This window comes from Lottia gigantea (assembly GCF_000327385.1).
Source record: "Lottia gigantea unplaced genomic scaffold LOTGIsca_62, whole genome shotgun sequence".
NCBI classification, from domain to species: domain Eukaryota; kingdom Metazoa; phylum Mollusca; class Gastropoda; family Lottiidae; genus Lottia; species Lottia gigantea.
In genome coordinates this window covers 437,377-452,452 of record NW_008710115.1, presented here as the reverse complement: position 1 = coordinate 452,452, position 15,076 = coordinate 437,377, and the positions used below count along the sequence as shown (strand labels likewise).

At 29.8% G+C, this 15,076-nt stretch overlaps 2 protein-coding genes across 2 annotated transcripts; one reads left to right on the top strand and one right to left on the bottom strand.

Annotated features, from left to right (window-relative positions):
• Positions 1–343: 343 nt before the first annotated feature.
• On the bottom strand, positions 344–5,899 carry LOTGIDRAFT_128625 (hypothetical protein; the record flags this gene model as incomplete). Its single annotated transcript, XM_009064362.1, has 11 exons — positions 344–559; positions 907–989; positions 1,865–1,991; positions 2,437–2,619; positions 3,004–3,147; positions 3,555–3,692; positions 4,362–4,448; positions 4,565–4,685; positions 4,928–5,015; positions 5,183–5,281; positions 5,743–5,899. The coding sequence occupies 11 exons, from the start codon at positions 5,897–5,899 to the stop codon at positions 344–346; spliced, it is 1,443 nt and encodes a 480-aa protein (XP_009062610.1).
• Positions 5,900–6,201: 302 nt separating this feature from the next.
• On the top strand, positions 6,202–14,229 carry LOTGIDRAFT_235253 (hypothetical protein; the record flags this gene model as incomplete). Its single annotated transcript, XM_009064361.1, has 15 exons — positions 6,202–6,261; positions 7,817–7,993; positions 8,218–8,281; positions 8,774–8,868; positions 9,011–9,078; positions 9,330–9,418; positions 9,722–9,795; positions 10,296–10,421; positions 11,030–11,247; positions 11,489–11,591; positions 11,969–12,073; positions 12,334–12,477; positions 12,831–12,879; positions 13,107–13,210; positions 13,551–14,229. 15 exons carry the CDS (start codon positions 6,202–6,204, stop codon positions 13,662–13,664), a joined length of 1,590 nt encoding a protein of 529 aa, XP_009062609.1. The 3' UTR covers positions 13,665–14,229.
• Between the last annotated feature and the right edge of the window lie 847 nt (positions 14,230–15,076).

Here is a 15,076-nt window from a genome sequence, read left to right as displayed (position 1 = left end):
AACTCAAAATTTAAAAGTTATATATATTTTCAGAAACAAGACCCAGGTTTTCCCAAAGTTTAACATTTACAATTCAATTTTGATTTTCTTTACTACAATTAGGAACTCACAAAATTAAAATCCTTTGATCACATTGATCCATAACTCAAGCATAAATACAAATAACTTACAGTCAATTTCCACTATTTGTAGTTCTTTTTAACAAATATTCATCAAAAGAAAATTGCAGAAGTTTAGCATTAAAAGAGGTTATTAACAATTATAATACAATATCAGTATAGCTGATATTGAGCTTTATCCCATGAGTCAAATTTTAGAGGGAAGACTACTTTCTTATGTACTATCATACTAGGGAAATATTACAACAATGAAGAGTATTATTAGATCGGAAGAGTTTCTTACCCTTTTCTCCACTGACTCTTTTTTGACTTTCCTCAAAATACTGATTGGGATGTTGAAAAGTCTGTATATCGGAATCTAGGGCTATTCCACCATGAATATATTCAAAATATTTAGAACAAGCTACTTGATAATGACCTTTTTTAGTTGTAGCTATTACCTTGAAAAGAAATGCAAACCTGAATTTAATATTTCTAAACCTTTAATAGAACAATGACTAAACTTTAATTCAACATTGAGAAGTTAGATAATAAGGTCCTTTTTAGTTAATGGACTGTAGTATTTATCATTGAAAATTGTTAATTGCTGTATATGTTAATAGTTATTACAGGTAATTTGACATCAGTCTCTTTTGAAATGAAATGAAATGAATGGAGTTTTACGTCCTACTTTTCTGCACCATGTGGGCTAATGAAGACGGGCTGTCTCTTTTGAAAACAAGAGATATGACAATGAGAATAGAATCCAGTTATTTGAAGAAACACATTGATTTTAAACAATACTGACCTCTTCAAGAGCATCTTTACCCAAACCATTAGATTTTAATTTCTGTTTCAACAATTCAGGATCAAAATGTCTGAACGGGCAACCTGAAGGTTATAAAGACAATTTCAAATCAAATCAATAGATTTATGTAATTATTTAAATTATAAAACAGTATTATCAGCTGACATAAAAGGTTTTTTTTTTGTAGATTTAAAATACCAACAGAACAGCAGGATGACGTCACAAGAGGTTTATAAAACATATAATGATAATTAATTACTGTTTCTATATTGACTAATTGCCGATGAGAATAGATGTGCCAATAATAAAGATCAATATATAACTAAGCTAGGTAGATACTGACGTTAGAAAACAGGTAATTAACTGATCAGTTTATGTTATTTTCAATAATATCTTTTTATATCTTTGTTTTAAACTGCCTTTCCACTAATTAACAATAAAAAGAAAAGGAGGATCTATAATTGAAATGTCATAAGATATCTTAGTTTATGATTCTATGCCGAAAGCTATAGAACAAACTATTTAATACTTATTCTCCATTAATAGACTATTCCACACAGTTCAATGTGATTATATTCATCCCACAACTGCCACAAGTCCATAGGCTAATACATAGTTTAAAATAATTCATAGGTGGCACTAAAAATATCACTTTGTTTCTTTTGACTTTCAAAAGGTTAAAAAGATATCTATTAAAAGCCTATATTATAATAACATGTTTTCACTGTTTAAATGGTGCTCATTTGCATCATTCCGATTTGCTGGCTGATGGTTCCTATATGTATAATGATATTACTATCCCACAAATCATTTGGCTTAAATGGCATTTGAAATGGTTATGTCATAATCTTGTCAAAATTTAACCACAAATAAAAGACTAAGTTACTTCTTTTGTAATCCCCTGGCTTCTATTGTTCTATTAGCATTGAACTGGAAACTAACTAACAAAATATATTACCATGAGTATCCCCAGGGCCTGGTGCATTAGACATTATAATCTTCATACAACTGTATGGTGTATAATCAGCCCTTTTACCTTCTTTTCCATAATTATGGCGAATGTTATATGAATATTGTTTATCAAACTAAAATAGAAGACAAAATAAAAATAGATATTCTCTAGGCTCTTTATACTAAGAAATCTAAGATGTCAAACTCATTACTATAGGCCCAATTGGGTGTACTATTTGTGGTATTTGATATGAACACTACTATTTGTGGTAATTGAACATATCATATGTTCAGTTACCCCAAAAAAGAGCAGGGTTTAGACACAACATCAAATATGTTCTGAAGCATCTTAAATGTTCAGTTACCACATACAAATAATATGTTCAGACATAGTGTGAACACACACACCTGTGATAGTTAAACAGTATTACTATAGATGTCGTGTCTAAAGAGTCTTATTTGTGGTACACCATTATAAAATGCTGTGTGAGTTGTACCATATCAAAATAGCAAATGAAAGTTTTACTGGAAAATATACAAAAGATTCTTTTTGAATAAATAAATATTGCATCTACCAACCTTATCTCCATCTATCAACTTCATAAATTCACTTTTCCAGAATTTCATAGCTTCCTCTAATGATACACCAATACCTTTTAGAAATAGTCCATATTGCATTCTTCCACCATGTTTTAAATGATGTTCACGTTTCAAAGTTTGATGTAAATGTTGCATACATAATGGAAATGATTTTTTAGAAAGCTGAAAGATTAATAAGTTGTATTTTAAGGAATTGGAAGCTTCGTTCAATATTGTGTGCATTGTAATAACAAAAGAAGGAACATGCAGAAATTATGGATTTGGTTTTACGGTATACTCAAATAATTCTAGATTGAAAGAAAGACGTATGGGTGTCAACCATTTGATCAGTTATGATTATTTCAATTCAGGTCAGCTTTACTTAAGGTTGAGAGCCCATGTTTGTATACTTATAATCATGCTGTAAACTTGTATGCTAAGACCATAATAATGTCCCACAGGATTGTACATTGTCATAATCCATGGCTTCCTGGGAAAGCTTTCTATTTGCTTTCGAAGTCAAAAATCGGTTAACATTTTGTATAAAATTTTGGAATGCAGACTTACAGTATCTATCATATCAGCTGTTATTTGACCTGCTGCTGGTTTTTTATTAGTATAATCTTGTCCTAAATATCTCTTACTCAATCCACATAACATAGGTAATAATCTATCATCTTCTTCTAGATGGGGTAAAGCTCTTGCTGTTTGCTATTAAAATATGAAAAGATAACAATAAGGATAAACCAATACGAAATTTTGATACCATTCACATTTATGTTAAATTTCATGAGTGGTTTTTATACGCCCACATCTCTCTATGAATATTGTCGGCACCCCTGTCCGTCCGTCAACATTTGCTTGTAAACGCTCTAAAAACTATATTTTTCGATAGAATCAAATGAAATTCGGTATGTGTATACAAATTCATAAAATGAAGATCAAGGTCGAATTTTCGACCGTTAGAAGCAGAGTTATTGCCCTTGCCCCAAAATCTTGAATATTTACCATCCGCACGCCATGGTGGGCGTATATGGCTGTTGTCCACTATCTTTGTTACAGTTCTTGAATAAAATTATGCACACATACTTAAAAAAAAAAGTTTAAAGAATACATACTGATAAGGCTCTACTTAATTTAGCTCTATATACAGATAATAATATGGAAATCAAATCTTCACGGACAACATAGGCATATCCATCTTTTAAAAATACTTTTCTTGACTTAACTAGATCCAATGCATCTGTGAAATAAACCTTCAAATAGAAAATTTAATACTTCTGAAAAATTCCATTACATATAGTGACCACTTGAAACCATGTATAACGATATATGATGTGGAATTACTTTTCGTGAAAAACTGAAAAATGTTTGTACGCGTATTTTGTTAAAATCTTTTTTATTATTTTTTTTACCGCTATACATGGTTTTCATTCTTTGAAAATATATTCCTTGTATAACAATTTGAGATCTCCGGCCTATTGAACCAAAAACTTGTATAATAATATAGTATACAAGGTTTTTCATTATCATAATAATATATTTTACGAGCTTTTAAATCTGACTGTTTATATTTTAATAAGTGCTTTTTGACTTATTTACAATCAAGTTAAGAATACAAAGTTTTGATCACAAGATCTGCGCTTTTACGAGCTTTCGAATGGTACCAAAAAATCAAAATGACCAAATATGGCATATACAAGGTTTCAAGCGGTCAACCACGATATACATTTAGAAACACATAGTAATAATAATTACAGTTTACTACAAAGTAAGATTATTGCTGATCTGCCAAATATCAGTACCCACATGTACAATGAATGACTGAGTTAGCATGATTACTCATTCCAGAAAGTTGCTTTATTTTTTATCTATAATAGGTGTTAAATTTTATCAATATTTTTATCATATTAAGTGTACTCTACCTTAAAAAAATCTAATGTGGAAACTTGACCAGAACATATTGAATGGGCCAATTCTCCACTTATTTTTTCTTTCTCTTCTCTTGGAATCTACAAAATAAAAAAGAGAAGACTCTAAATATCTCAAAAAGCAAAAGCAATTTTACAGCAATTTCTAATCCTGAAAATTATCTGGTTTATTTACTTGCAAAATATAGATAACTCACAGGTGAATAATCTAAATTATTCAGCTTCAAAAATTCTTCACTACCATGTATGCTTTCATTTTGAAAACGGAATCTAAACAAATCAAGTTCTTGCTGTAAAAACCATCTTCTTAATTCTTCTCTGTAAGATAGAAAGAAATTGCAGTTCCTTATTTGTCACATAAAAGACAAACATTAAAACATTTTAAATTGATAATCATTTTCCAAAATCTTCCATTCAGATCTGATATTACTTGAATGTGAATAACAGAGTGACAACTCATTGACAAGCAAATAACTAAGATAACTAGCATTACACTTGATGACTGTAGTCAGTTTCAAGACTATGCTTAATGTTATTCCATTTACAAATGTTTTACTTACGATCTACAATATGCAAGACGCAATATAAAGTGTGAAATATGATCTATTCTTCTACAATATATATCTTCTTGTGTTACATTTTCTTTTCCTGACGTCTGAAAAATAAATCAAAATTTCTTAAATACATTTTCAATTCTAGGTAATTTCATATAATTTTCCTCTCAACAAATACATGAAGAGCCTATAATGCAATTTACAACAACCAGTCTTCTTTTCAACAATACAGAAATCATATTAACCTTACCTTCAAAATACCTTTGAATTTAGTTTTTCTGATTTCTTTAATCATCAATTCAGTGTAAGCTTCAGTACCTCTTATATGTTTAATACCAGCACTTTCACATGCCTTTAAAACTGAAAAGATAAAATAAGTAGATTGAAATATCATCCCTGACAATTGCTAACTCTTCCGCATGAAGTCAGATTACCGGAATCTAATTTTTGTATCATCAGACTGGATAAAGTAATAGTCAGTAGGCTAGTCTTGATACGAACACAACTAGGATTAAGACTGTTGGAGTAGTCCTTTTTCATATTGGTCCAAGTGGTTTTTTTTGGTCAGAGGAATACCAGCCAACTCGTTGACAAGCTTTTAATGGAGAACTCATCGATCTGTATTACCATGACTTTCTAATAATAGATCCGATGTTATTTGAGTAATATTTGTTCAAAGGTTGACTATGAGTTATCCAGGTTTGTCTGCGAGTTGACTGAACACTACACTGACGTAATAGACTAGAATGTGGAGTAGATATTCTGTCACTGTGTACTTAAAATAACTTTTACAAATATATAAAATAGGCCAAGTAAATAACCTTTCAATCGCTCTACTGCGAATTCTTCAAATTCCTGCAACGAAATAGTTTCTATAGGTGGACAAGAATAAAACTGAAGGACATGGGGATACTGTTCCGCCCCTTCAAATTTAATCTTATTCCTTGATTTCAGCCTGGGTCGGGAGCCTATGTCCATGTTGAAACTTTCTTTATTTTGATGTGTAAAATCACCCGCCAATTTCAATCGTCCAAAATGAATTTACAGATTTGCTACTTTTGAAAATAAGATAACAACTAAAATTATTCAAATAAAAAGTCAAATCTATTTATATTAATAAAAAACTGTACATAATGATACAGTTTCACTGAATTCCCTTCCGAATAAATGGTAGGGTCAAGGTTCTAAGTTTGACATTTTGAATCCAAATTTTGATTTTAGACACATTAATTTTGTTTGTTTTCTTCTTCCGGTTGTGTCATGTGATCAAAACATTAAAAATGGCGATTCCAAGTTTTGTTTTGGCAGCCAGTTGGATTCCATTTGTAGTCATATTAGTGGTAATTATTTGCTGCAATTGGTTTACTTTTCTTTGGGGAATCCTAATACCTATCTATCATGAAATTGATGTTTGAGAGGAGTAGCTGCACAATCTCATGACTCATATTTCACTTTAGCCGTCAGATTGAGATTTGAAAAAATTGAAACTGATCTTTAGTTTAAGGGTTGAGTATTAGTCATCTAGATAAAGCTATATTTACTTTATTAGATGGCAGATGTCAATTTCAAGTTAATAAGCTTTAGTCAACAATTTAAAATCATTTCCTGATTCTATAGGCTACTAAGGTTATATTACGATACTAATACTAAAATGTTATATATAGAAACGTGTTGTTGAAGTCATCACATCCGTCTAGAATCTACAACTTCGACATTGACAGTCTTAAGCACCTATTACAGATCACATCATGACATACATCATATTTGCATGTCAAAAAGTTATTGACACCCTAAAACTGATGACAGACAAGTGCATTAAAATGTTGATATCATTTTTGAAATTTTGGTTCTGAAAAGTGTCATAGATATCTTTCGTAGAATGATATATGGTGTCCGGTCAAGTCGTCGACATGCCAACTCGTCGACAGTCAACTCGTCGACAAACATGACCTAGTCGTCGACAGATTTGACCAACTTGTCAACAAATTACGAGACGCCTCGTCGACAGATCATATATTATATTTATGCAGTTTTGTTTTTCTTTACTATGGCTTCAATAAAAACAGATCATACAACAAATATTAAATTGAATTGAATTGAAATTGACAAATATGGAGTTTATTGATTGCCAAAGTGAGTAATCATCTCATTAACCAAGTGAATAGTTTTAATTGAGATTAGCGTTAGTCCTGATTGAGATTAGCAGTGAATATAAACGTGAAGACAAATCAATTAATTAACAATGAGCAACGATCATTCAATCAGATTACCGATTAATCCAATATATGGCTTCCAAAAACGCGTATTATAAAAAGGCTTACAACTGTTGGTCATCATTCTTTCATTTATGTCTGAAAATGTCTAACTCTTGTATTAAATGTGAGAAAGAAGTCCGCCCTCGTCAAGAGGCACTGTCATGCGATAATTGTAGCGGATGGCAGCATCGAACATGCGGTATCAACCTTACCAGGGCATATATTATGTACATAAATGAATTATAAACCCTGCTTAATTATCTCCCTTCAATAAGAACTCTCTTCACCAACGAAACGTTAACGAGTCGATTTATAAAATTCTGTCGACGAGTTGACTTATGAAATTCTGTCGACGAGTTGAATTCCGTCGACGACTTGACCGATAAAATTCTGTCGACGAGTTGTCGTGTCGAGGACTTGACTGGTATTCTAATATATGGCCTATGTATTGCAAATTCCTTGACTTATTTCTCCGAACTAACACAAAGTCAAAAGAAAGATTAAAAACGTATACTTCAATTGAGGTCTGAAGCAAAGCAATGATATGTAATTATTCTGCCTTTGTTGACACATATTACTTGTTTTTATTTATTATGTATGTAATTTGAAATATATCAAACATTACATTGTTACATTTCAGCTGATATTGTTATTTTCTATTGGTTATGTCAGATATTATATGAGTAAATATGATAGTGAGGTCTCATCAACGTTAGCAGCAATATTTGCTTTAGCTGTTGGTCTTTTTACCACAGCTCTGATTCCAGTTGATATTTTCCTGGTATCTTACATGAAAGACTCAGATGGAGAGTTTAAGGTTAGTCTGATTTTGTATTTTATGAAGCTGGCTTGTAACAACATGGACATTTTTGTACTTGAACAAGCCGTTCAAATCAAACAATATTTTCATTTTTCATGATTGATCAACTATAAGAATGACTTTCTGGCAAAATAAATGAGGGTAGGCTGACGACATGATAACAGAATTTGTTTTTCAAGAAGATTCTTTTGATGTTATGAATAGTATTGTTTTTATTTTAGGATTGGGCTAATGATTCTACAGTTAGAACTGAAATAGAGCATTCCGTCCTGTATGCCTATCTTAGTGAGTTATTTTTTAAAGGGTGTTGATTAGAACTGAAAATGACTACTGCTTAGATGCCACTGTACCAATTACATTTTACAATTACTTTGAGCATCCATGTTTGATTTTCGAAGGCATGGGAAAAAGCTGGAAAAGACTAGCTTTCAAAATCTGAAAATGAAATATGAATGTAAACAAGAATTTCATAGCATGTCCTGTCCATGACTATTTTTCTTTTAAAATCAAGTTTCAAAACAAAACAACTAGATTTGTATATTGACCTGATTTGTCATTTTATTGTAAGTGACTTGATAGCTATAGAGTCATTATGCTTGGTTGAAATTGGAGAATGGAATGAATGGAATGAATGGAATGAATGGAGTTTTACGTCCTACTCTACTGCACCTTGTGGGCTAATGAAGACGGGTGAAATTGGAGAAGCTATGAAAATATTAGTACACTGTGAAAGACATTAAAGGGAAATAATACATATTTATACCAATCTTTTTCTAGCTCTGTATGGCCTGGTCTCCTTTTGTATCTTCATTCTGTTGCCGTTCATGTATTTCTTCTATGAAGAAAAAGATGAAGATTCAACATGTAAATCTGTGAGTTGTTTTATTTTCTTCTACTAAAATCTTAACAGGAATGCATTATAGCCATGTATAGACTATCTTTTTATGAAGAATATTCTGCCACCAACCATAGAATTATTTCGTTTGTAATAATTAATTTGATGTCTGATTTCAGAGATGTTGTACTGCCCTCAAATATCTATGTGTTTTTATCATATTTGCTGCTGTTTTATTCTGTATTGGGTAAGTTTATTTTCTATTCTTTCAATGTTTTGATGAAAAGACTATTTAGAAACAAGTTACATTTCTTTGAATTGTATGTAGTGCTGTAACTAAGTATTTCCAGAGATATATGCAATATATATATAGTCAAGTATGTCCATATTTTTGTGGGGGGTTGCTTTGTTTCGAAATATTGCAGTCTTATCAATGTCAATTTTTGTTGTTTTTCTTGATGTTGTTGGTATCTCTATTTGGTGAATTCAAATTTTCAGAGCATTTGTACCAACAAAAACATTACCAAATAAAAATGATACAGAATGGAAACAAATTGAGGCATTGATTGAAGAAATGGGCAGTAATGGTAAGTATGAATATAAGTAATTTATACTGAGTTATCTTGATACTTAGTAAGCATTGTATCATATAGAATAATGTATTTCACAAACATAGAGCAATTGCTTTATAAGGTAGTATGTCTATATTTTTATATTGTTAATTATGTCATATATATTATTATGTGTCTGTCTGCAATTAAATCATACTAAAGCTGTTGGTGTTTTTGAGTTTTCCAGACAGTTTCTCTTTGCAATAATCAAATACAGTTCTTTGAATTAATCTCTGTAAATAAACTCTTTGATCAATATACATGATTTCTTCAATATAGGAGGAGAAGATGCTATATCATTTACTATAAGTGTGTTAAGTTTAATTGGTATGCTGCTACTGATACTCTACACTGTAAGTACCTTGTTTGTCACTTTTTAAAAATATGAAAAGTAAATGTCAAATGGAAATAAGGGGCAAGCTCATACCTATTACACTAATTTACTTATGTAAGCTCAAGATAGAGCAGATAAATGTGTTTATCGATATTTTACCTTGTTAGAATGTCTGTGTATGTTTTATTTTTGAATATATTATGTGGTGATGTTCTCCTGTTCTAACCAATAGACAAGGGCTATGTGCCAGCCATATGAAAGACACAATTTCTCTAAAGGCCTAAAAATTTGTTTAAATTATGAAAATTCTGACCGACTCATGCAATTTTAAATAATAATGGTTCCTCGCAATATCCATCTTTAGAGCCTGGTTTTTACTTTTAATATGTTGTGTTGTTCTCCTGGTGGAATGGCAAAGTATTTTGATTTAAATAGAATCAACAACATTTTAAACTTTTGCATGACATGCTCTGGTTGTAGTAGCTATATACCAACTAACATAAATATTTAATATTGTAGGCTTATGGTATGTCATCATTACCTATTGGTTTGATAGTGGGTAGATTGAATGTTAAAAAAGAGAGGTTAGAGGTACAAAGTCAAATCACAGATACTGAGGGTCAAATTGATTCTATAAAGCAAAGAGTAAGTAGACTTACAATCTGAATGAACTCAACAAATTTTGTCATTGCAAAGTGATATAGATAAGTCAGTGTTTTTTTGTGATAAAATTTACATGAAAGATATTTTGAACCATGCTAATGTTTATTCTGTTTGTTTTATTCTATTATGTTCAAGTGATAGTAAATCGCCCCTGTCCTTCGGTCCGTCCGTCCGTCCATGGCTTGTGAACACAATACAGTTTTCATCCGATTTTAATGAAATTTTATGTGATCATTTATCATAATGAGATCTTGGTCAAGTTCGAATGACACTATTTTTCGACAAATTTTTTTTTAGTTTTGGAACTTGACTTAGGAAAAACCTGTCAAAATTTGTTTGTGAACACAATAGAGACTACAGTTTTTATCCGATTTAAATGAAATCATTTATAATGAATTTGACAATTTTCATCTTTTTTTCATGAAATCTGGTGTGATCATATATTACAATGAGATCTCAGTCAAGTTTGAAATTGACGATTTTTCATTGAATGGAGTTATTGCCTTTGACTTCATAAAAATGCATCAAAATTTTGGCATATCTTGCTAGGCAACCACTTGTTGAAATTTGACATAAAATATATATTACAGCATGTAGGACGCAAAAAAATGTCAAAAAAAGATGAACGAAGAGTCGAAAAATTACAAGAATCAGATCATTTGATGGAAAGAAGATTACGTCATTTAATAGAGAAAGAAAATAGCTGTGTCAATAAGTGTATGAAAGTTTTAAGACCGTTTGAAATGATATTTGGTATATTATTTGGTCTGTTGGCTGTATTGATTTATTTTTCGCTATTACTCAGCAAGTAAGAAGTCTTTTCACTTCTTTAATGTGATGAACACGCTCTAACTTATGAAAAAACATCATCATTAGGGTATATGATGACAGTGTTATACTCCCAGATGCCAAAACAATTCTGCAATCCACAAGGAAAATTTTAAACAAAAATTAGATATGATTTCAGACATAGAAAAATCTCAATTTCCAATTAATATGTAGTAGTTTCCAGGTACAACCAATATTCCTTAACAATCTTCTCATTTTAGCATTGATAAAGCTGTACATAGTAAAGGCTACTCTATTGGCTATGCTCTACCACAAAGAACATTACCAAATCCCATTGATATTGCTCTGGTCTACAGTCAAAAGGTTTGTGTCACCTCTTGGATATTATAGGAGTAATTTGAAATGTGATATTAAACACATATTTGAACTTTGAATCACTGATGTAAGAAATATGCTGTGTGAAAAATATGCTAAACAAAATACATAGTTGCTTACCACCCATCTAGCATATAGTTTACATCAAACCTCTTTCACAGAAATGTGCATGGAAATGGTTTTTACCTCATATTTTCCAAACTTAAATTCTGGCCAACACAAAATATTCAATAAATATCTGTTACATGTAATAAATGAAATTCTGACAATTAATAATTATAAGATTTTTTTAAAAGAAAAAGCAGACCTTGACTGTAATCTAACAAACTGCCTATTTAACTTTAATATCAGCCATTACATTACAGGTGTTTCCTCTAGATTATATACTCATGTCCTGTATTGTGGTATACTTTGTGTTTTGTTCCATGTCCGGAATAAGAAATATTGGTATTTGGTTTTTCTGCGTCAAAGTAAGTTTTATTCTTTGGCTGAATCATTTCTCAAAATGATGAAACGTTTATCTTAAAATGAAGTAATCTGAAATGTTCTTTTATGGTGAAAACAATTTAAGGTCTTTTGGGCTATATTAATTTGACTGAAAGGAATAGTACCTTTGGGTTTGATTTGTGGGGCTGATTTGGAAAAATGATCTAGTTTGTCAATTTGAACATCTATCCTAGGCTAAAGTAAAAAGGTATACTCTCATTTTATGTAATTGTATATTTTGTAGATGTATAAGATAAGGGTAAGAAGAACTAAACCACAAGGATTATTAATGTTGTGTATGATATTAATGTTTATTATACTGGCTATCAATATAATACTGTATGAGCTTACTCCACAATATTCATCATTTGGTAGTCAACATTACAAAGTAAGTAACATTTTCATATTTCTATGATAATTCTTTTTGATACACGTACCTGAAATATTGTCTTATACTATCTTTACATCCTTCAGAATGGCTCGTAAACACTCAAAGACGCATATCCTCTAGTAGATTTTGACAAACTTTGTTAATTGTTTATTATCACCCAAAGATATACTGTATGAAAAATAGAAAATATCAGAAAATATTTCATATGAGTTAGTACCCTTGTTCTTTGAAGCTGTGTAAATTCATGTTATGTAAAACATTTGAAAGTTAATTAAAATTATTCATTATCGAAGTTCTGAAATAATAAAACTATAATGTCAGATAAAGAAAATAAAACCTTTATGTTTTAGTTGAATAGTACAAATGAAATCAAGGCATGTACCACAGCAGTATCATCAGGTAATACATCAGAAATTTGAAATTAGAAATCGCAATTTGTCTAGGAGAATACTCGTTTCACCAACTCATCAAAATGACTGCAAACTGCATGTACTTAATGTATATGTAATATATAATATTATATTTAACATGGCTAAGCTTATGCGATGTAAAAAGTTTATAATCATTCAATGAAAACTATTATTATGCATAGCTTAAATTTTCTATGTATGTCATTCTCATTAAAGACAACTGTACAGTAACACAAATGGTAACCTTACTCACTTCTTTCTTCTACAAGATGAATTTCTTTGGTGCAGCCTATTATTTTGGAACATGGGCATTTTTGGGGGTAGGTATACATGTTAAAACATTTTAATGATGTCAGCACATGATCAAAAGCAATATTTCTTTGAAATTTTAGCTTAAAAGTGAAGTGTAGAATGGATATTGATGTCTATTCACTGATAAATAGGTTTTTTAAATTTAGTAAAATAAAAAGAACCTATTATTATAACTCAATTGATTATCTAAATATTTATTCTCGGGAATAAAAAAAGAAACATTTTGACCAATATTATGAGACAGGAATTCTGTGAGTATAAAAATTGGATTCTATCGAATGGTGAACTGAATTATTAAGTTATAAGATTATTTCAAATAACAAGAGTGTGTTATGTTTTTTTTTTTAGGTCTATTTAATAGGCTTGATAATAGCAATAATCAGAGGAAGAAAGTCTGCTATTAGTACAGAAGTTGAAGATAGTGATTTTGAAGAAAGTGATGAAGAATTATTAACTGGATAAAAGTGATATATATCTGGTTTTAAAGATAAATAACCATGACTGATATCTGAAAAATATTTTTTCAATTGATTCAAATTTATCAGTGCTATGTACATGTATTAAGTGATTTTGTGTTCAGTTATAAACATATTCAATTTTAGTACTATTCCATAAATATTACATGTATCGGTAAAGCATGAAAACAAAGTTATAATGTGTATCAGACAAACAAAACCTGGTCCATGGAGACTTAATGCTGAAAATAGCAACATAATTTGTTAACATCAGTACAACCATGAAATGTGATCAAATCTTGAAACAGAAATGAAGTAATGGACTGTCAGTTGTCATTGTATGTGTATTATTAACTCTATATGTACACTGTTAAATACCATTGTAAATATAATGTGAATTTATATCCAATTTATTTTCTCATGCCAAAACAATTTGAATTTCAAACAAATTTGTGCATACTTGTAAATAAAGTTTATATGTTAGATGTTACTGTGGCATAGTTCTACATTATGTTTTATATTATATTCTTATAATTTATTCTGTAAATAAATCAATAAATAATGCAAATCTTGGGATGTTTTTCTTTTCCTTTTTTTTCTTTTCGTAGAAAAACATGAATTACTAAAAACATTATATTTATAAATCTTTATGATAAAGTGATATTGACACTTAATGACTGACTATAAACATCATGGTTATTGATACTAAATGATTTACTATAAACATCATGAGTATTGATAATAAATGATTTACTATAAACATCATGATTATTGATACTAATGATTTACTATAAACATCATGATTATTGATACTAAATGATTTACTATAAACATCATGATTATTGATACTAAATGATTTACTATAAACATCATGGTTATTGATACTAAATGATTTACTATAAACATCATGAGTATTGATAATAAATGATTTACTATAAACATCATGATTATTGATACTAAATGATTTACTATAAACATCATGATTATTGATACTAAATGATTTACTATAAACATCATGATTATTGATACTAAATGATTTACTATAAACATCATGATTATTGATACAAAATGATTTACTATAAACATCATGAGTATTGATACTAAATGATTTACTATAAACATAATTATTGATACTAAATGATTTACATCGTAATAATATATCTATATTATAAAGTTACATTGATACTAAATGATTTACTACAAACTTCATAATAATACATCTTTTTGATAGAGTTATATTGATACTAAATGATTTACATCGTAATAATATATCTCTAATATAAAGTTACATTGATACTAAATGATTTACTACAAACATCATACTAATATCTCTTTGATAGAGTTATATTGAATTTTGTGAATTGCGAATGTTTAATTCAAATAGCAACGTTTCATATAGCCTACGTTTTACTGCAATGG